This window comes from Mixophyes fleayi, chromosome 7 (genome assembly GCF_038048845.1).
Source record: "Mixophyes fleayi isolate aMixFle1 chromosome 7, aMixFle1.hap1, whole genome shotgun sequence".
NCBI classification, from domain to species: domain Eukaryota; kingdom Metazoa; phylum Chordata; class Amphibia; order Anura; family Limnodynastidae; genus Mixophyes; species Mixophyes fleayi.
This window is the reverse complement of record NC_134408.1, coordinates 124,125,257-124,140,678: the sequence shown is the minus strand read 5'-3', so window position 1 is coordinate 124,140,678 and position 15,422 is coordinate 124,125,257. Positions and strand designations below refer to the sequence as shown.

The 15,422-nt window shown below is 38.9% G+C and overlaps 1 protein-coding gene across 1 annotated transcript in view; it reads right to left on the bottom strand.

Annotated features, from left to right (window-relative positions):
• Positions 1-3,557: 3,557 nt before the first annotated feature.
• Positions 3,558-15,422, bottom strand: part of LOC142098555 (dynein axonemal heavy chain 11-like) — a 325,973-nt gene continuing 314,108 nt past the window's right edge. The window contains exons 81-83 of the mRNA XM_075181390.1: positions 7,338-7,450; positions 5,811-5,951; positions 3,558-3,849 (exon numbers count right to left, since the gene is read on the bottom strand). Of these exons, the coding sequence (XP_075037491.1) occupies positions 3,602-3,849; positions 5,811-5,951; positions 7,338-7,450 (502 nt within the window). The 3' untranslated portion in view covers positions 3,558-3,601. The remainder of the gene's footprint in view (positions 3,850-5,810; positions 5,952-7,337; positions 7,451-15,422) is intronic.

Sequence of the window (15,422 nt, the reverse complement as noted above, 5' to 3'; positions counted from 1 at the left end):
TTGGTTTTTTTTTTACTTTACATTTAACTGTTTGTGTCTCGTTTATTGCACTGGTCCTTAATGGAAGGAATCTCTTCCCATTTACAAGTCCTATCTCCCATAAGCATCTTTGGGAAAAGCTTGTTAAAAACATGCATACTGTTTTGTTCCTAATCTATTTTCAGAATACATAATTAAAATGGGGAAAAAAATATGTACAGCTGGTTATAAATTTGATGCAGGATGATATATAAAAGGCATAATAGTCAAGTTGTTTAGGTAATTGCTGTTCCTGCGGAGATTAAATCAGAGACAAGCAACAACCACTAAGATTCAAAGTTTTATAGTTCTTTAAAGGGCTGCATACATAATCCAACTAGTGGTTATTAACTTAACTTTTACCTTTAACTCTTGGTAAGTGAAGTAATCTTATAGAATACAAGACACTTGTTTGGCAAATGAAAGGTCACAAATTTATTGAAGAATTTAATTGAAATGGTGGAAAATTGGACCAATCGGTGTTCAGCCATCAACGGTAAACTTTGAACTAAATATTGGGACACTTCTGGGTGGTGGAGCCAAACTCTACTCCATTTTGGCTCAAGAGCTGAGGCCCGCCTGACTGAGCAGTGCCCTATAACCCCCCTAAGGGGTAGTCAAATTGCCCATCCTTGTTGGGAGAGTACACAATACGACACATGAATGTGTCATTATGGCCACTGACTGGAAAAAGCAACGAATGATGCACAGACAAAAACAAACAAATGGGCCTGGGTGGAGGGGGTACTTTCTAGAAGGCAAGAGAGCGCACTGCCACTTACTTCCCTTGTAATCCTCACCCAGCGAAGCCCCTCCCAAAGCCCTATCTCTGATTGGCTGATAATTACCAAACCCTGAATGTTAAGTTTACTCTTGCTAAACTCCATACTTTTTCTTCAATATAAACAACCTCCACGTTTATGCTACTTCAGGCTAATTCCTGCCCTCTGTTGTCCGAATTATGGGTGGAGACTAACAATGATTTATAATGCTGAAGTGTGCCGCTTCAAAAGCTGAAAATTCCAAGTAGTGCATGTAAGTGATGTCATTTGGAAGTGTTGCGATGTCCTGTCATTGGATTTCTTCTGTCTCTTTATTGGTTAAGTAGTGTTTCTATGTCGCTCTGCTCATTATCAGAATAATTACGTAGGAGTAAACTGTGTTTACAGCACTGATAACTCGATTACCACCGGTGTGTTCTAGGTCAGAGGTGTCCAAACGCCAGGGCTACGAACAGGTTGTTTTCTGGATTTCTGTCTAGAAACAGATGTGATCATTACTAACCCGGTCAAATGGATTAACTCACCTGTGCATGAGTAAAGAAATACTGAAACCATGAACTGTTGGTAGCCTTTGAGGACTAAGTTTGGACATCTCTGTTCAAGGTGTTTGTGGTTTTTGTTTTCTGCAATATCATGTTTGTAAAACTGATGTCCACGTTCTGAAGAAAAGGATGGATCTATCAATGATGTAGAAAAAACATTTCTAAATTGCTTGTCTGAAAAATAACTTCATTTGTTTAATATAGTCCTTATTTTCCTCTTTCTGCTGCTGAGAAGCAAGAGAGTGAAAGACCACATTTTGCAATATCGACTACTGTTAAAATTGTACTTTGTACAATAAATGTACACTCCGGCCACTTTATTAGTTACTCCTATCTAGTACTGGGTAGATGTCAAGGTTTGACTTGTGTGTTTAGCGATGTTCTTCTGGATACCACTGTTGTAATGAATGGTTATTTGAGTTAGTCGCCTTCCTGTCAGTTTGAACCAGTCTGGCCTTTCTCTGACTTTTCTCGTTAAAGGATTTTTGGTCACAGACCTGCGGCTCACTTGACTTTCGTTTGTTGGGGTTTTTGTTTTTTTGCACTATTCTCTGTAAACTGTAGAGCAGGGATTGGCAACCATTATCTATCGGTGTGCCAGAGAAATAAATGTAGATTTACAAATTGCGCACACACTGGTCAAAGTGGACTGGTTACTTTTTGAATATAAAACTATGAATTCCATTCACTTACATTTTCTATACCGCCACTTCAACCGCTGTGGGTGATGCGTGTGTAAATTTTATATAAATATATATATTTTCATTGGTCTGTTTGTCAGGTTATGCATTTAGACATCCCTGCACCGATTGGGATGAAACCAACATGAGGTGGTCCAGTTGCGTCCTGGCCAGGTAGGGTTCCGGTTGGACCTCCCGTTGGTATACACTGGGCAGAACTTTGTCTAGGGCGGCCTGATCTGGGCTTTCCACTGGATTAATTTTGGTAATCTTTAATATAAAAACAAAAATGACACTGGGCAGTCACCTCATGAGTGTGTTGGAAGAGCAGCTAATTATTTTTAAAAGGTGGACAGTTACATCCAACTCATTGATAGCTTAATAACTTGAACATTTTAAACCTGGCCAACGTTGGGTACTTCAACTAATGTCTGTGTATAATAAATTATTTAATATATATATATATATATATATATATATATATTATAAAATATTTTTTTTTGTACTAATATCCATGACAATAGGACCAACAACTAAACATTCATGCTATGCAACTTTGATGTGCCCTCAGTTCACATTCAGCCTGAGACTTGCCCTCTGGAGACCCGCGTGCACATCATTCGTTCCTCAAGGAAACCTTGGAGCTGCTGCACTAAAGCAGTCGAAGTTTACTGAAACGAAGATATCAACCATCTTCGGCTGCTTTAGTAAGACAGCTGCTGAGCCCCAGCGTACCACACATAAGAGGTCCACATGTCAACCCCTGCGTGAGAGACTTGTGGGTGCAAATCCCAGGAGCTCATCTGCATTTGAGATACTCAAACTACCCCATCTGTTACCAGAAATTTTCATTTCCCATTCTGATGTTTGGTGTGAACAACAACTGAACCCCTTGACCATGTCTGCATGCTTTTATTCGTTAACTTGTCGCTACATTGACTGATTAGTACCTGCTTGTTAGTGCAAATATCTAATCTGCACTGATGATCTGAATACCAGTAAACTTTCAACTTTTTGATTAACTTTTTAATCAGTTTTTCAGATGCTGCCAAATAAAACATGTCCGCCATGTTGGTTGGAATAAGAAAATCTTTAAAGGGCTTGTGCACCTTTGGACCACATTGTTTTCTAGAACCATTCCTAGATTGGCATTTATTTTTTTTACCAACTCTGCAAAAATGTACTGTATACTGGATGTTTTTTTTAAATGATATAACATCTTGCTGCTTGTTGAAGTGGTGGGGAGGGGAGGTAATAACCAATTATGTAAAACATTACTAAAAAAAAAAATAGGCCAAATGATCCAGTAAATAAATATTTTAGGACCCAAGGTTTTTATTAATTTTCCACAGACATAATCATCATCATTTATTTATATAGCGCCGGAGCACCCAGAGGAAACCCACGCAAACACAGGGAGAACATACAAACTCCACATAGATAAGGCCATGGTTGGGAATTGAACTCCTGACCCCAGTGATGTGAGGCAGAAGTGCTAACCACTAAGCCACCGTGCTGCCCATAATGCCCAGTCAATAAAATAAAAACCTACTTGGCTCCAATTAGCACTCTTTTTATTTCACACACTTAACAGTAAAGCCACACCGGCAAGAATCCATTTGGAAGGTCTCTCCTTGGTCTTCAAGTGAAAAGACCAAACATAGGTTGAACCCCTTAATTTTGTCTTGTAGACTGGACATTCATATGTATTTCTTGTGTCTTGTCTGTCATTGGGTATAGCTCTCACAAAGATGACTGGCATAATTGGATTGGGAGACTTTAGACGAGCTTCTGCGATGTGTCCTCCCTGAATATCCCACTGAGCTCCTGCAACAACACAGCACATGAAAGATTGAATTAAAATAAGATACACCTGGTGCCATTGTGAAGTAGTAATATGATCTGCATTTCAAAACAAACAACCAAACCATAGGACTATTCCTACATGAGCACCTGGATTTTAAGTCACTGATGTGCAAAAGGACATTTTTAATTTATGTATTACAACGACTATATTTGGAGAACAAATCTTTTTCACTAGAACAATAAAAAATCCTTCCTGATGGTTTAAAGTACTCTATCAAGTGTATATCAAGAGTGGAGCTTGAAAAGAACAATAACCTTTCCTTTTCTATCCATCATCTGAGTCTCCCTTTTAATAGCTTGTTCACACATATACACTGGAAAAATGGTAAAACAAACTAATGCATGCTTTAGATTCGTTTTAGTGATTAGTTTTGAATGCATTGCAATTTATACAATTTATACTAGTCTGACATAACCGGTTTCCTCCCACACTCCAAAAACATACTGGTAGGTTAATTGGCTGCTATCAAAATTGATCCTAGTGTCTGTCTGTGTGTATGTTAGGGAATTTAGATTGTAAGCTCCAATGGGGGCAGGGACTGATGTGAATGAGTTCTCTGTACAGTGCTACGGAATCAGTGGCGCTATATAAATAAATGATGATGATGATTAACGCATGATAAATAGGCTGTGCCACGTTCTAAGGTGTTAGACACAGTATCAAAACTCTAGAATGTAGTGGTGGGAATCGCCCTTAAAAAGTTGCTCATTTCTTTTCACTTTTAAGGGATTAAGGGTTGAGAGCACTTTAACTCAAGTTGGAGCGTCCGCCAAGTCTACACCCCACAGTTAATAGTATAGGGGTGGTCAATCCATAGACAGATTTATGAGTTCATTAGTTAGCTCAGTTCAAACTGATTTTTGGAGAAGGTCCCCCAGGAATGGACCTTTAACCAGTGGGGGTGGGGTATAGCCTATGGGAGACTATATTTTAAGTGCATTTTTTCTGCCACTTTTATATGGAAACATTAAAGGGATGTGAACGCTTTCACACAACAGCCAGATTCAGACAGCTGTTGGTACCTTACATTTGTCCTGTGTTCCTATTGGATATTTGGGATGTGAGGTCATGCCTATATGCTGTAACTCCTGGCATGTCTCCACCACCCCAGCACAACAGAAATGTATTCGTTCTTGGTAATAAACATGAACATTTGTTAATGAGTGCACTGCTTTTTTTTTCTACTTGAACTATTATGCATCACAATGAGAAGTATTTGTCTAATGGTACATCCCAGACAGATATTTCATTACCCCCCTCCCTCCGCCCCTCTCACTGTGTCCAGGAACGTGGAAAATGAAGCTGTCCTCCTTTGGAACACCTCTACATGGCATGTTCTAAAAATAAAAAAAATGCTCATATGCATTTATGACCCTTTTGTTTAAAAATCCGTCTGGTTAACGTAGGAGCATTTGGGTATGCTAAAAATAAAAGTTAGTCCGAACAAACCTTTATTCTGTCCTTATGTACACTCTATGTGTATGAAGTGTGATTAATGAGTGTGAACAGTGTGCACAGGAGTGAAGGTCATTGGATGTATGTAAATATAAGTTAATATTGCTATAGATCAGTTTGAGGATTCAATTCTATTTTTTGAATTGTTCATCTGTTTAGTTTGAGTAGGAGGTTCAATGTGAATGTACTAGATGGGAGTTTCATTATAGAGTAAGGGGCAGCTAAACATTGGGAGCCTTCAACATTCTGTTATGTGTCTGAATAATTTCTAGTGATGATGAACAGCATTCATGGAGCTTGAAAGGTTAAGCAAGTGGTCGTGGTTGGTTGAAAAGTGGGCCTATTGGTGTGGGATATATGTGACTGAAGGACCAGTTTATAATTTTACATGGATAAAATGGGGGGTAGGGAACACCACTGAATACAAAGGAATGAACTACCAAAGTAAACTCTCACACCCTCCTACCTTCCAGGTGCAGACCATATATGTACGCTCCCTCTCTAGCCGGCTGTGAAAATTCCTCCTTGTATTTCTTCATCACATCCACAGTGAGATGCATCTTATCCAGGGGCCATTCATTTTTCCGAGCTAAACTTTGCATGACAGCTGCAAGAATTGTTTTTAGTTGGATAATATAATTCGTAAATTGGTTCTTTTCATGATCACTCTGCATCTGTAACCACGTAGCTAAACACCAGTTTGCAAGATATGATATTCCCATAAATGTATGTTTGATAGTTAGATAAATGGCACGAGTGAAAGTAAGTAAGCAGCAGACGTACTCTTCTCAAATCATCATGCAACCTAGATGTATTGGATGCAGCCAAACTTTAGTAACATGTTCATTTCAAGCTTATTCATTTCCTTTGAGCATGCTGGGAGTTGTAGTTTAGCAGCTGTTAAAAAGTCAGGTTGCCTGCTCCAACTAAGGCAGTTGCAATCAATTTACTTTCCAGCTGCTGTAGAACTACGAATCCCAGCATAGCCTGCCAGTCATCATCATTTAATTAGCGCCACTATTTCCGCAGCGCTGTACAGGGAACTCATTCACAAGAGAGAGAGAGAGAGATCAATTTTGATAGCAGACAATTAACCTACTAGTATGTTTTTGGAGTGTGGGAGGAAACCCACGCAAACACGGGGAGAACATACCAACTCCACACAGATAAGGCCATGGTTGGGAATTGAACTCATGACCCCAGTGCTGTGAGGCAGAAGTGCTAACCACTTAGCCACAGTGCTGCCCGAGGCTAAATCGGGTGATACACTTCCTGAAATCTAATGTATAGAAACGAAGATTATATTTTAATGCATTTTCGGTAGGGGCGTTATGCTTACACAAAAATTGGGGATTGGAAAAGTCATTTAGGATCTGTCAGAACTTTAATAACTCTCACTTGCACCAGTGTTACACTGTGTCGTTTTTTAACACTTTTCAGCAGTGGAGTCTGCCGAGAGAGTTGAAGATTAAGCTTTAGGTTACTTCCAGAGCTACAAGTAGATATTATTCTTACAGAGTCCAAACAACAAATATCCATAATTTCCTACAAATATAGGTAAAGTGGTAATTTTAGTTTAAGGTCTAAGTATGTTTATAAAGCTTTATTCCCAATTACTCTTAGTCACCTTAGTTTCTGAAAGTCACATTGGGTGTACACTGACATACAGCATTCCCCATTGTTCATCTTTTTTTTTATATGTGCATCAATAAATCAGTTCCGTCACTTTAATTGCCAAATCTAATATCCCAAAGTACAATAAAATATGTATACATCATTTAATAAATATATTCTGAAATGGCAGGCTTGCATTGAACTATGATAAAGCGTGGAGAAAAATAATTGTTTATGGCACACAGTTTAAGCTGTTCTGGTAATCATGTTGAAAAATACAATATTTATTCATTAGATGAAATTTAATGAGGCCTCCTGGCAGTAATTATAAAAATTACTGTAGCAGTAAATTACTAATGAGTTGTGATGTGATCCCTACCTGTGAGGAAGGACTGGGGGTTGAAAAAGCCTGATATCCAGACGACACTTGGGAGACAAAGATCTTGCGTCCAGGAGTCAAGTTCACGGCAGCGAAGGAGAAGATCGCTATACCTAGAGAGCAAGCAAAGGAAACCCTCAATTCGCTGTAGTTCAACAGCTGGAGACCCTCCGGTTATCTAGCAGTAGGTTTTTTTTTCAAAAAATAAAAAATAGCCTCTTTCTAAGACTTCAATTGAATTCCTTTGTGAAGTTAATAATTCAATGTATTTCCATTATTTATTATGGGTAATAGTGTACTCCTCCTTCCATAAATTCTTAATATATTGTTTATTTATAAATTATTTTACCAGGAAGAAATGCATGTTATCTCTCATGATTCTAATTCCGCAGCGCTGTACAGAGATCTCACATCAGTCCCTGCCCCATTGGAGCTTACAGTCTAAATTCCCTAACACACACACACTAGGGTCAATTTGATAGCAGACAATTAACTTACTAGTATGGTTTTGGCATGTGGGAGGAAACCGGAGCACCCAGAAGAAACCCACACAAACACGGGGAGAACATACAAACTCCACACAGATAAGGACATGGTTGGGAATCGAACTCATGACCCCAGTGCTGTGAGGCAGAAGTGCTAACCAATAAGCCACTATGCTGCCTTATATGCAAACAAGGATCTGATTGGTTGCTGTGGGAAACAATACCCCCCAAAGTTGCTTGATCAGTAGTGAATCATTTAACTTGCAGCCTTATTACCTTAAACTCACATGTCTCTTTTGAGACATATAAAGTTTTATACATATTTACTTCTGCAAATATCCTTACAAACCAAGGGTTCTGATGTCATAGCTTATAATCAGTGAGTTCTGTTATCATCACTTCAGTGTTTATCATACACCCCATAAATATAAGAGGCCAATATATACAGGATATAAAAAGGTCTAGTTTGAGAATGAGAAAATTAAAAGAAAAAACATTGTAGTTATAGTGTCTTTGATATCAAAGGACAAAGTAGCCGAACAACAAACAAACTAATATCACACTAAGCGAGACAATTCTGACCTCATTAAATATTTAGTATTTGAAGAACACTATTTGTGAACTGTTTTACTTAAAAAATTGAAGTATTTCTATAGGTTTGAGTTATAATCCAGGTCATTCAACAACTCATTGTGTCTGTAAAGAGACTTTGCTCTTTATATACAAATTTTACTTAACTCCCCTGTCCTTCCCAACTTAGTTCTAATAATTACAGTACCATCTGTTGTATTTAGTTGGGTTATATTTGGAGACCTCAGTCGATCACCTTCAGCGTTGCTAAAATATTCGTGAAGCAGGTTAAATCTTAAGCTGGGTACACACTACAGGGTTTTTGTCCAATAATCGGCTCAACCAGCCGACATACGACCGCTCGTTCGAAAGTCGGGTCAGTGTGTGTAGTGACACGATGGTCAAAAGTCTGCCCAAATAGACGATTATCACCTCATTTGGTTGGTTGTACCGTTCAATATTTTTCGATCAATCACCTAACGATCATGAAGTGTGTATGCACTCCTGCTGACGATCTCCATACAGTTTACAGAGTTGGGCTCTTTTCAGCCGATGTTAGCACTGAATGTCAAAGTGAATAAATGTTGAGAGTGCTGTAGAAGGAATAATTAATTTGTTAGTTCTGAGACAGAATATTTAGTTTCAGAGTCACAGAAGCTAACGAAATTCGTTAGGACATGTAGATAGCAATAACGAGCCAGTTATAATCAGTGTGACAATGTGACAATAGTGAATGAATGAATATTGTGCTGTCATTCTCCGGACTAGAGGACCAGACAAAGGACCAGATGAAGAGCACAGATCTGAAGGTAAATTGTGTCAGTGTGTATGGATGAATCGCCAGACTGATCGGACCTTCAGTCGTAGGTATTTGAGATAGCACGTCGGAACAATTCTTCAGTGTGTACCCAGCTTTACACAGTGTCTCTAAGTGAAAGAACTGCTGTGTCAGATCTCCCATGTGAAGAGAGCTGAGCAGTGCCAGAAGTGCTGCTAAATACAGTGAGTGAATGGTGGTTATCTCAGGGAAGGAACCGCCACCAAAGAATCACTGTTCGGAAGGGAGGAGATTAAGTACACATTATATTGAAAGCAGTAAACCCTTTGTTAGTCTCATACAGTCCAAGCAGAAGTTATCACTAGCTTTCTGGCTTTTTAAGTGTTGACGGCTGCTGGAATAGCCTAGGTTTATAGATTTGGGAAAGTGGATTGGGGGAGAAGACAATTTGTCTCAATTTTTCCCCCCACTGGAATGTTGGGATCTTTATTGTACACTGGACAAACAAGACACTTTAGATTCAGGTTCCAGGGTCCAATGTCAGGTATTTTGACCCATAGTAAAGACTGTTTACAGTGTATAAAAATCATTGTTCTCTGAGCTTTCATAGTGAACAGTGGGGCATACTGATGTGCCCTCAAAAATTAATTTCCTTTACTGTTTGTAGATTGATGCACATTAATGACGGACGTAACATTGGCCACATATATGATATATATAGGTTTTGTCAACATTTAATGTATGAAGATCTGGCATCTAAGACAAGCCAATTACTGTGTCTCCAATAATAGATAAACAGTCCAAATAATGAATATTTACTATGTTGAGGGTAGTTAGGAGGCTTTATTTTTTTTACAAATGAAAACATCATCTTATCTCTGAAAATCAATGGTTCATTACATATCTCGTGTTGGTGACCTCTGTAGCAGTGTCACACAGAGAGAGTGCTTGTTAATGGAATATAAATGTCACAGTGTTGCATATTCGAAAAAAGACTTTTAAATGATTCCAAGAAATGTAGATGTTGCCAGAAGACATGAGGCGGTGCGTAGACAAGATCACGTCTTGTTATCACAATGGTTTCCACATTGTTTGTAAAGGTTTGTGGTCAAATCTCTACTTTCAAATCCAAATGTAAAGACACAGAAAAAGCATCCTCACATGTGATTGGTGGGTGTTACATCATCTAGGTTATTTTGGGGGGTTTTAAGCAGTGTTTTGCCGAAGCTAAGAAACGCTGTTTGGTTTTGTAGTTGATGTCTGTATGTATTGATTCATGTTCAGATGTGAGATCATGATGATGGTTCACATTGATCTATACTTTATCAACATCCGATGTTTTATTTGTTTATTTGTATTTGTGTAATCATTAAAAGCTGTTCTATTGGAGGCCTTCCGTCTTCCCCATCCAGTGCACTGCAATTTTATCTATTTATACCCACTTTTTTTTTCAGGTGGCGCATTTCATTATCTTATACGGTAGGGGTCAGGAACCTTTTTTACCTTTTACCCCAAAATATATTTAGATAACGTTACCCCTTTGATTTGAAAGGAAGAAAATCATATATTATTAGTTATTGGAATTCAAAATTTTATTGAATCTATTCAAAATTTCTTTGAAAGCTTCAACTTCAAAACTTCAGGTGATGTTGCTTCATTTTTAATATGAGAGCATCAATATTGGGGCATTTTGATGTCAGAGCAATTTGGATATAGTCTTCAGCATCCAATCGATTTCTCTGTTTTGTTTTTATGTTCGTTAGAGTGGAAAATCCTTGTTCGCAAAGGTTGGTTGTTGCAAAAGGCAACAACTTTTTGACTGAATCCTCATGTGCAATTTTGAATGCTTTTGCAGCTGTTGACATCCAAAAATATGACAAATCTGCTTTGTTTTCAAATGCAATACATGCTTCATTATTACATCGAAGCTCAAGAAGTGCCTCTGCCAACCCTTGAGGCTCTTCTGGTACAACATTAATTTCACATTTAAAGAGATCCACAGTCTAACTGACAGCATGTGAATCGGCAACATTACCCCCAGGAACTTCATTTTTACCCCATTTGGGGTAATTTACCCCTGTTCCCTGACCACAGCTATATGGGAATGCTGATCACTATGATTCTGTTCCACTACACTCATACAATCTCTCAGCTGCTGGCCAGAGAATTCAGCCTCACCCCCACCTCTGATGAGAAGGGGCTGGGCCATGTACCTTGTTCCGAAAAAAATATACTTAAACACAATACACAAAGGTTTTAAATACAATTAGTTGAACAAAGTGAACTCACGCTCACCGACCCTCCATAAAAAAAACCTTTATTATAAAAAAAATATATTATTTTCTTGATCTATTGTGGTCCAAGTACTAATTTTGCTTGAATTTAATTGTGTTCCTCATAGCAACACTTTTATCCTTCTAATACCTGATATTACACCTTATAACACCTGAAATAATACCTGAAGTAGTGTGATAAAGCAGCGGAAGGCAAAGCAGACAACAATAATAGTCTTTAAACCCTTCACCAATCACATTTTCGATCTTCTTTAATGTCAATGCATTGTGATGCAACCATAGAGCTTGTGCCTGTGTCTTTTTTGTTTTTTTCAATGGATTGTAAAACAAAAATATTCTGCAGGATTTCTACAGATGACAACATATTGCTGAGCTAGCGCACCACGCTGTGCTGGGGTACGATCTTGAACTAAAATGTTCACACCCAACCTTTGTTGACTTTTACGCAACTTTTATATTTTCTCACCTTTCATATCTATAATGCTGGTCAAACTACATAAAAAGTCCAAGTAACTGCTCCTGATCGGACAAGCCAGTGTTGATTTTGCAACACAATATTGCTCTATTGTTAATTCTACACATAAACTTCAAAGCCTAGCAATGAAAAGGGCCTTATTGTTCTGGCCTCTGCGTGGAACAGTTAATAGCTAAAGGACAAAGTCTGCAGTGTATGTGATAAGATGACATGCAGCGCGTTCATATCAGTACTGCTTTGTAACACCGCTCCCTGACACATACACAATTGTTTGACTTTTGTTCCAGAGGGGACAAGCAACTATTAACATTGGGATAGGTTTTTCTTTAAAGAGTATTAGTAACATACAAACAGGAGAGGCAGCCATTCTGTGGGCTGAACCAACATTCGTGTGAATGCAGAATATTAAGAAACAGTGATGTCACTGAAGCAGGAGTCAATGGCTTCATTGTGTGTAGGAGATGGGTACATTTTAAACTAGGTTGTAGAACATAGAATACTGTGTTTTACAATCAGTAGGGGACATTGATGAAATCTGGTGCACAGGTAACTGGAGGTAAATACTATTAAATAGTCTTGTGAAGCAGGGGTGTTACTCAGTTCTCAAAGCATTTGAGGCCTGGCCAAAAACCATAACTATCAATATTTGATAATAAAAAAGCAGGACAAAATCTGCCCCACCTATAATCCACTCAAATCCCACCCACGTATCAAGAACAACATTCTGGTCTTCCCAACCATGCTATTTTACAGAGGCCACACCATATTTTCATAGGCCACTACATTTTTTGGTGTCCAAAAATCAGAACTGTCCCATCAAAGCAGGAGATTTGTCAAACCACATTTCTATCACATTAATACTAACTCCCGGGGCAAGAGCAGGATTTTGACAGGCGGTATTACAAATTTGCCTTTCACTAAAAGAATTGTACTATATGGATATACATAATCCACCAATCAGCAGCAGCAGCATCATTATTATTTATTTATATAGCGCCAGCAAATTCCATAGCGCTTTACAATTGGGAGCAAAGACAGTAATGAAATGATACTGGGTAATACATACAGACAGAGAGGTAAGACGGCCCTGCTCTCAAGCTTACAATCTATAGGACAATGGGAGTCTGATACATGAGGGTAAGTGCTACATATTGCATATTGGTCCAGCTAGAATGCAAAGGTAAGAAGTATTTATCGGGCCATATAATCCAGTCACACAGTAATGTTGGTCACAGGGGTGTTGTCTTCTGTTAGCTGTGTAGAGGGTGGTAATAGGGTAACCTAGGAAAATTAAGAGGGTGGTTGAGGAATATTATAAGCTTGTCTGAAGAGGTGGGTTTTCAGAGAACGCTTAAAGGTTTGAAGACAAGAGGAAAGTCTTATTGTGCGAGGGAGGGAATTCTACAAAGTTGGTGCAGCTCACAAACAGTCCTATAACCGGGAATTGGAGCATGTAATGAGAGTGGATGAGAGACGCAGATCTTGTGCAGAATGGAGGTGTCGATTTATGAGATTTTGAGACAAGTGAGGAGATGTAGGTTGGTGCAATTTTGTTCATAGCCCTGTATGTCAGTAGAAGAATTTCATATTGAATTTGTTGAAAAACTGGCAAACAATGTATAGACTGATAATGTGGCTCAGTAGAGGAAGAACAATTTGCAAGGAAAATCAATCTAGCTGCTGCGTCCAAAATAGATTGGAAGAGTAAGATTCTGATTTGGGGAAGACTGGTAAGGAGGGAATTGCAATAATCGATGCAGGAGTTGATAAGTGCAAGAATTAAAGTTTTTGCAGTGTCTTGTTTGAGATATGTACGTATTCTGGAAATGTTCTTTAGATGTATGTAACATGAGATAAATATAGAGTCGATGTGGGAAACACAGGAGAGTTGTGAGTCAAGGATTACACCTGGGCAGCGAGCGTGTGGGGTGGGATTTATGGTCATGTTATCAACAGAAATAGAAACATCAGACAGGAAGCTTCTGTTGGTGGGTGGGAATATTATTGACTCGGTTTTTGAAAGATTGAGTTTGAGTTGGCAAGAAGACATCCAAGATGAAATGGCAGAAAGACAGTCAGTAACGCGAGACAACACAGAGGGTGAGAGATCAGGAAAGGATAGAAAAATTTGTGTATCATCTGCATAAAGATGATTCTGAAATCCAAAGTAGCTTAGTAGTTTTCCAAGAGAAGTGGTGTAGATAGTGAATAGCAGAGGACCTAGGACTGAGCCTTGTGGTACTCCAACTGATAGAGGAAGCGGAGCAGAGGTGGATCCAAAGAAATTAACACTAAAAGAGCGATTAGATAGGTAGGATGAGAACCAGGATAGGACAGTGTCTTGAAGACCTAGGGATTGTAGCGTTTGTACGTGGAAAGAGTGGTCAACAGTGTCAAATACAGCAGAGAGATCCAGGAGAATTAGAGCAATGACCTTTAGTTTTAGCTCAACGCAGTCTCTGTGACTGAAGAAAATGTGTGAGTGTAGGCAATTCTCTTGATAAGCTTGGAGGGCCATGTGAGCTGAGAGATGGGGCGGCTATTTGAGAGAGAGTTTGGGTCAGAATTTTTTATTTTCAGAATAGGCGTAATTACTGAGTGCTTGAATAGTGATGAAAAGATATCAGTACCACCAATACTACATATAGTACACATTCTGGAGGTCATTTATGAAGCACACCCAATGCAGATGGAAAAACACCTTAGTATTGTACTCTTGTGCCATGATGGGTTTACCCAGTGTGTATCAATTAGCACACCTCCCCCACACACTCAGGAGCAGCCTCTGCAACAAACCCTTTCATCATCATCATCATCATCATCATCAGCTATTTATATGGGACCACTAATTCCGCAGCGCACTACTTCCTATCAAACACACACACAGACCGAAAGAGACTGGGATCCATTTGATAGCAGCCAATTAACCTACTAGTATGTTTTTGGAGTGTGGGAGGAAATCGGAGCACCCGGAGGAAACCCACGCAAACATGGGGATGTGAGGCAGAGGTGCTACCTACTAAGACACTGTGCTGCCCTAAACCCTTTTTGTATCACCCCTTTTAGTGTGTGTGTGTTAAATCGCTCAAAGTGTGATTACCAATATAATTTCCTTAAAAGTCTTTTACTTTTAATGGGACCCGATCAGCGGAGAAACACTTTTGCTCTGAGTCTACCTATTGAAGTAAATGAACTAATATTTCATATTTAGAATTCCTATTTCTGATAGCTATGTGCTCTTACTTACCATATGACCTATGCAGAACTATTTTAGTAAATGGATAAAAGGGATCCTTGCCCTGGCTCCAGGAGGACAGGGGGGCTACCATTACATATCCCTTGCTTTCATTTCAGCAGCCCCCAGGGGAGATACAAGAGAGAGTTTCCTGTTCAGAGGAATCTTCTCTTGTAGTTTGACCAAATTGATCCTAAGATATCTTGAGTCAAGGGAATAAAGAAACGGACCTCAACTGCGATGTACTG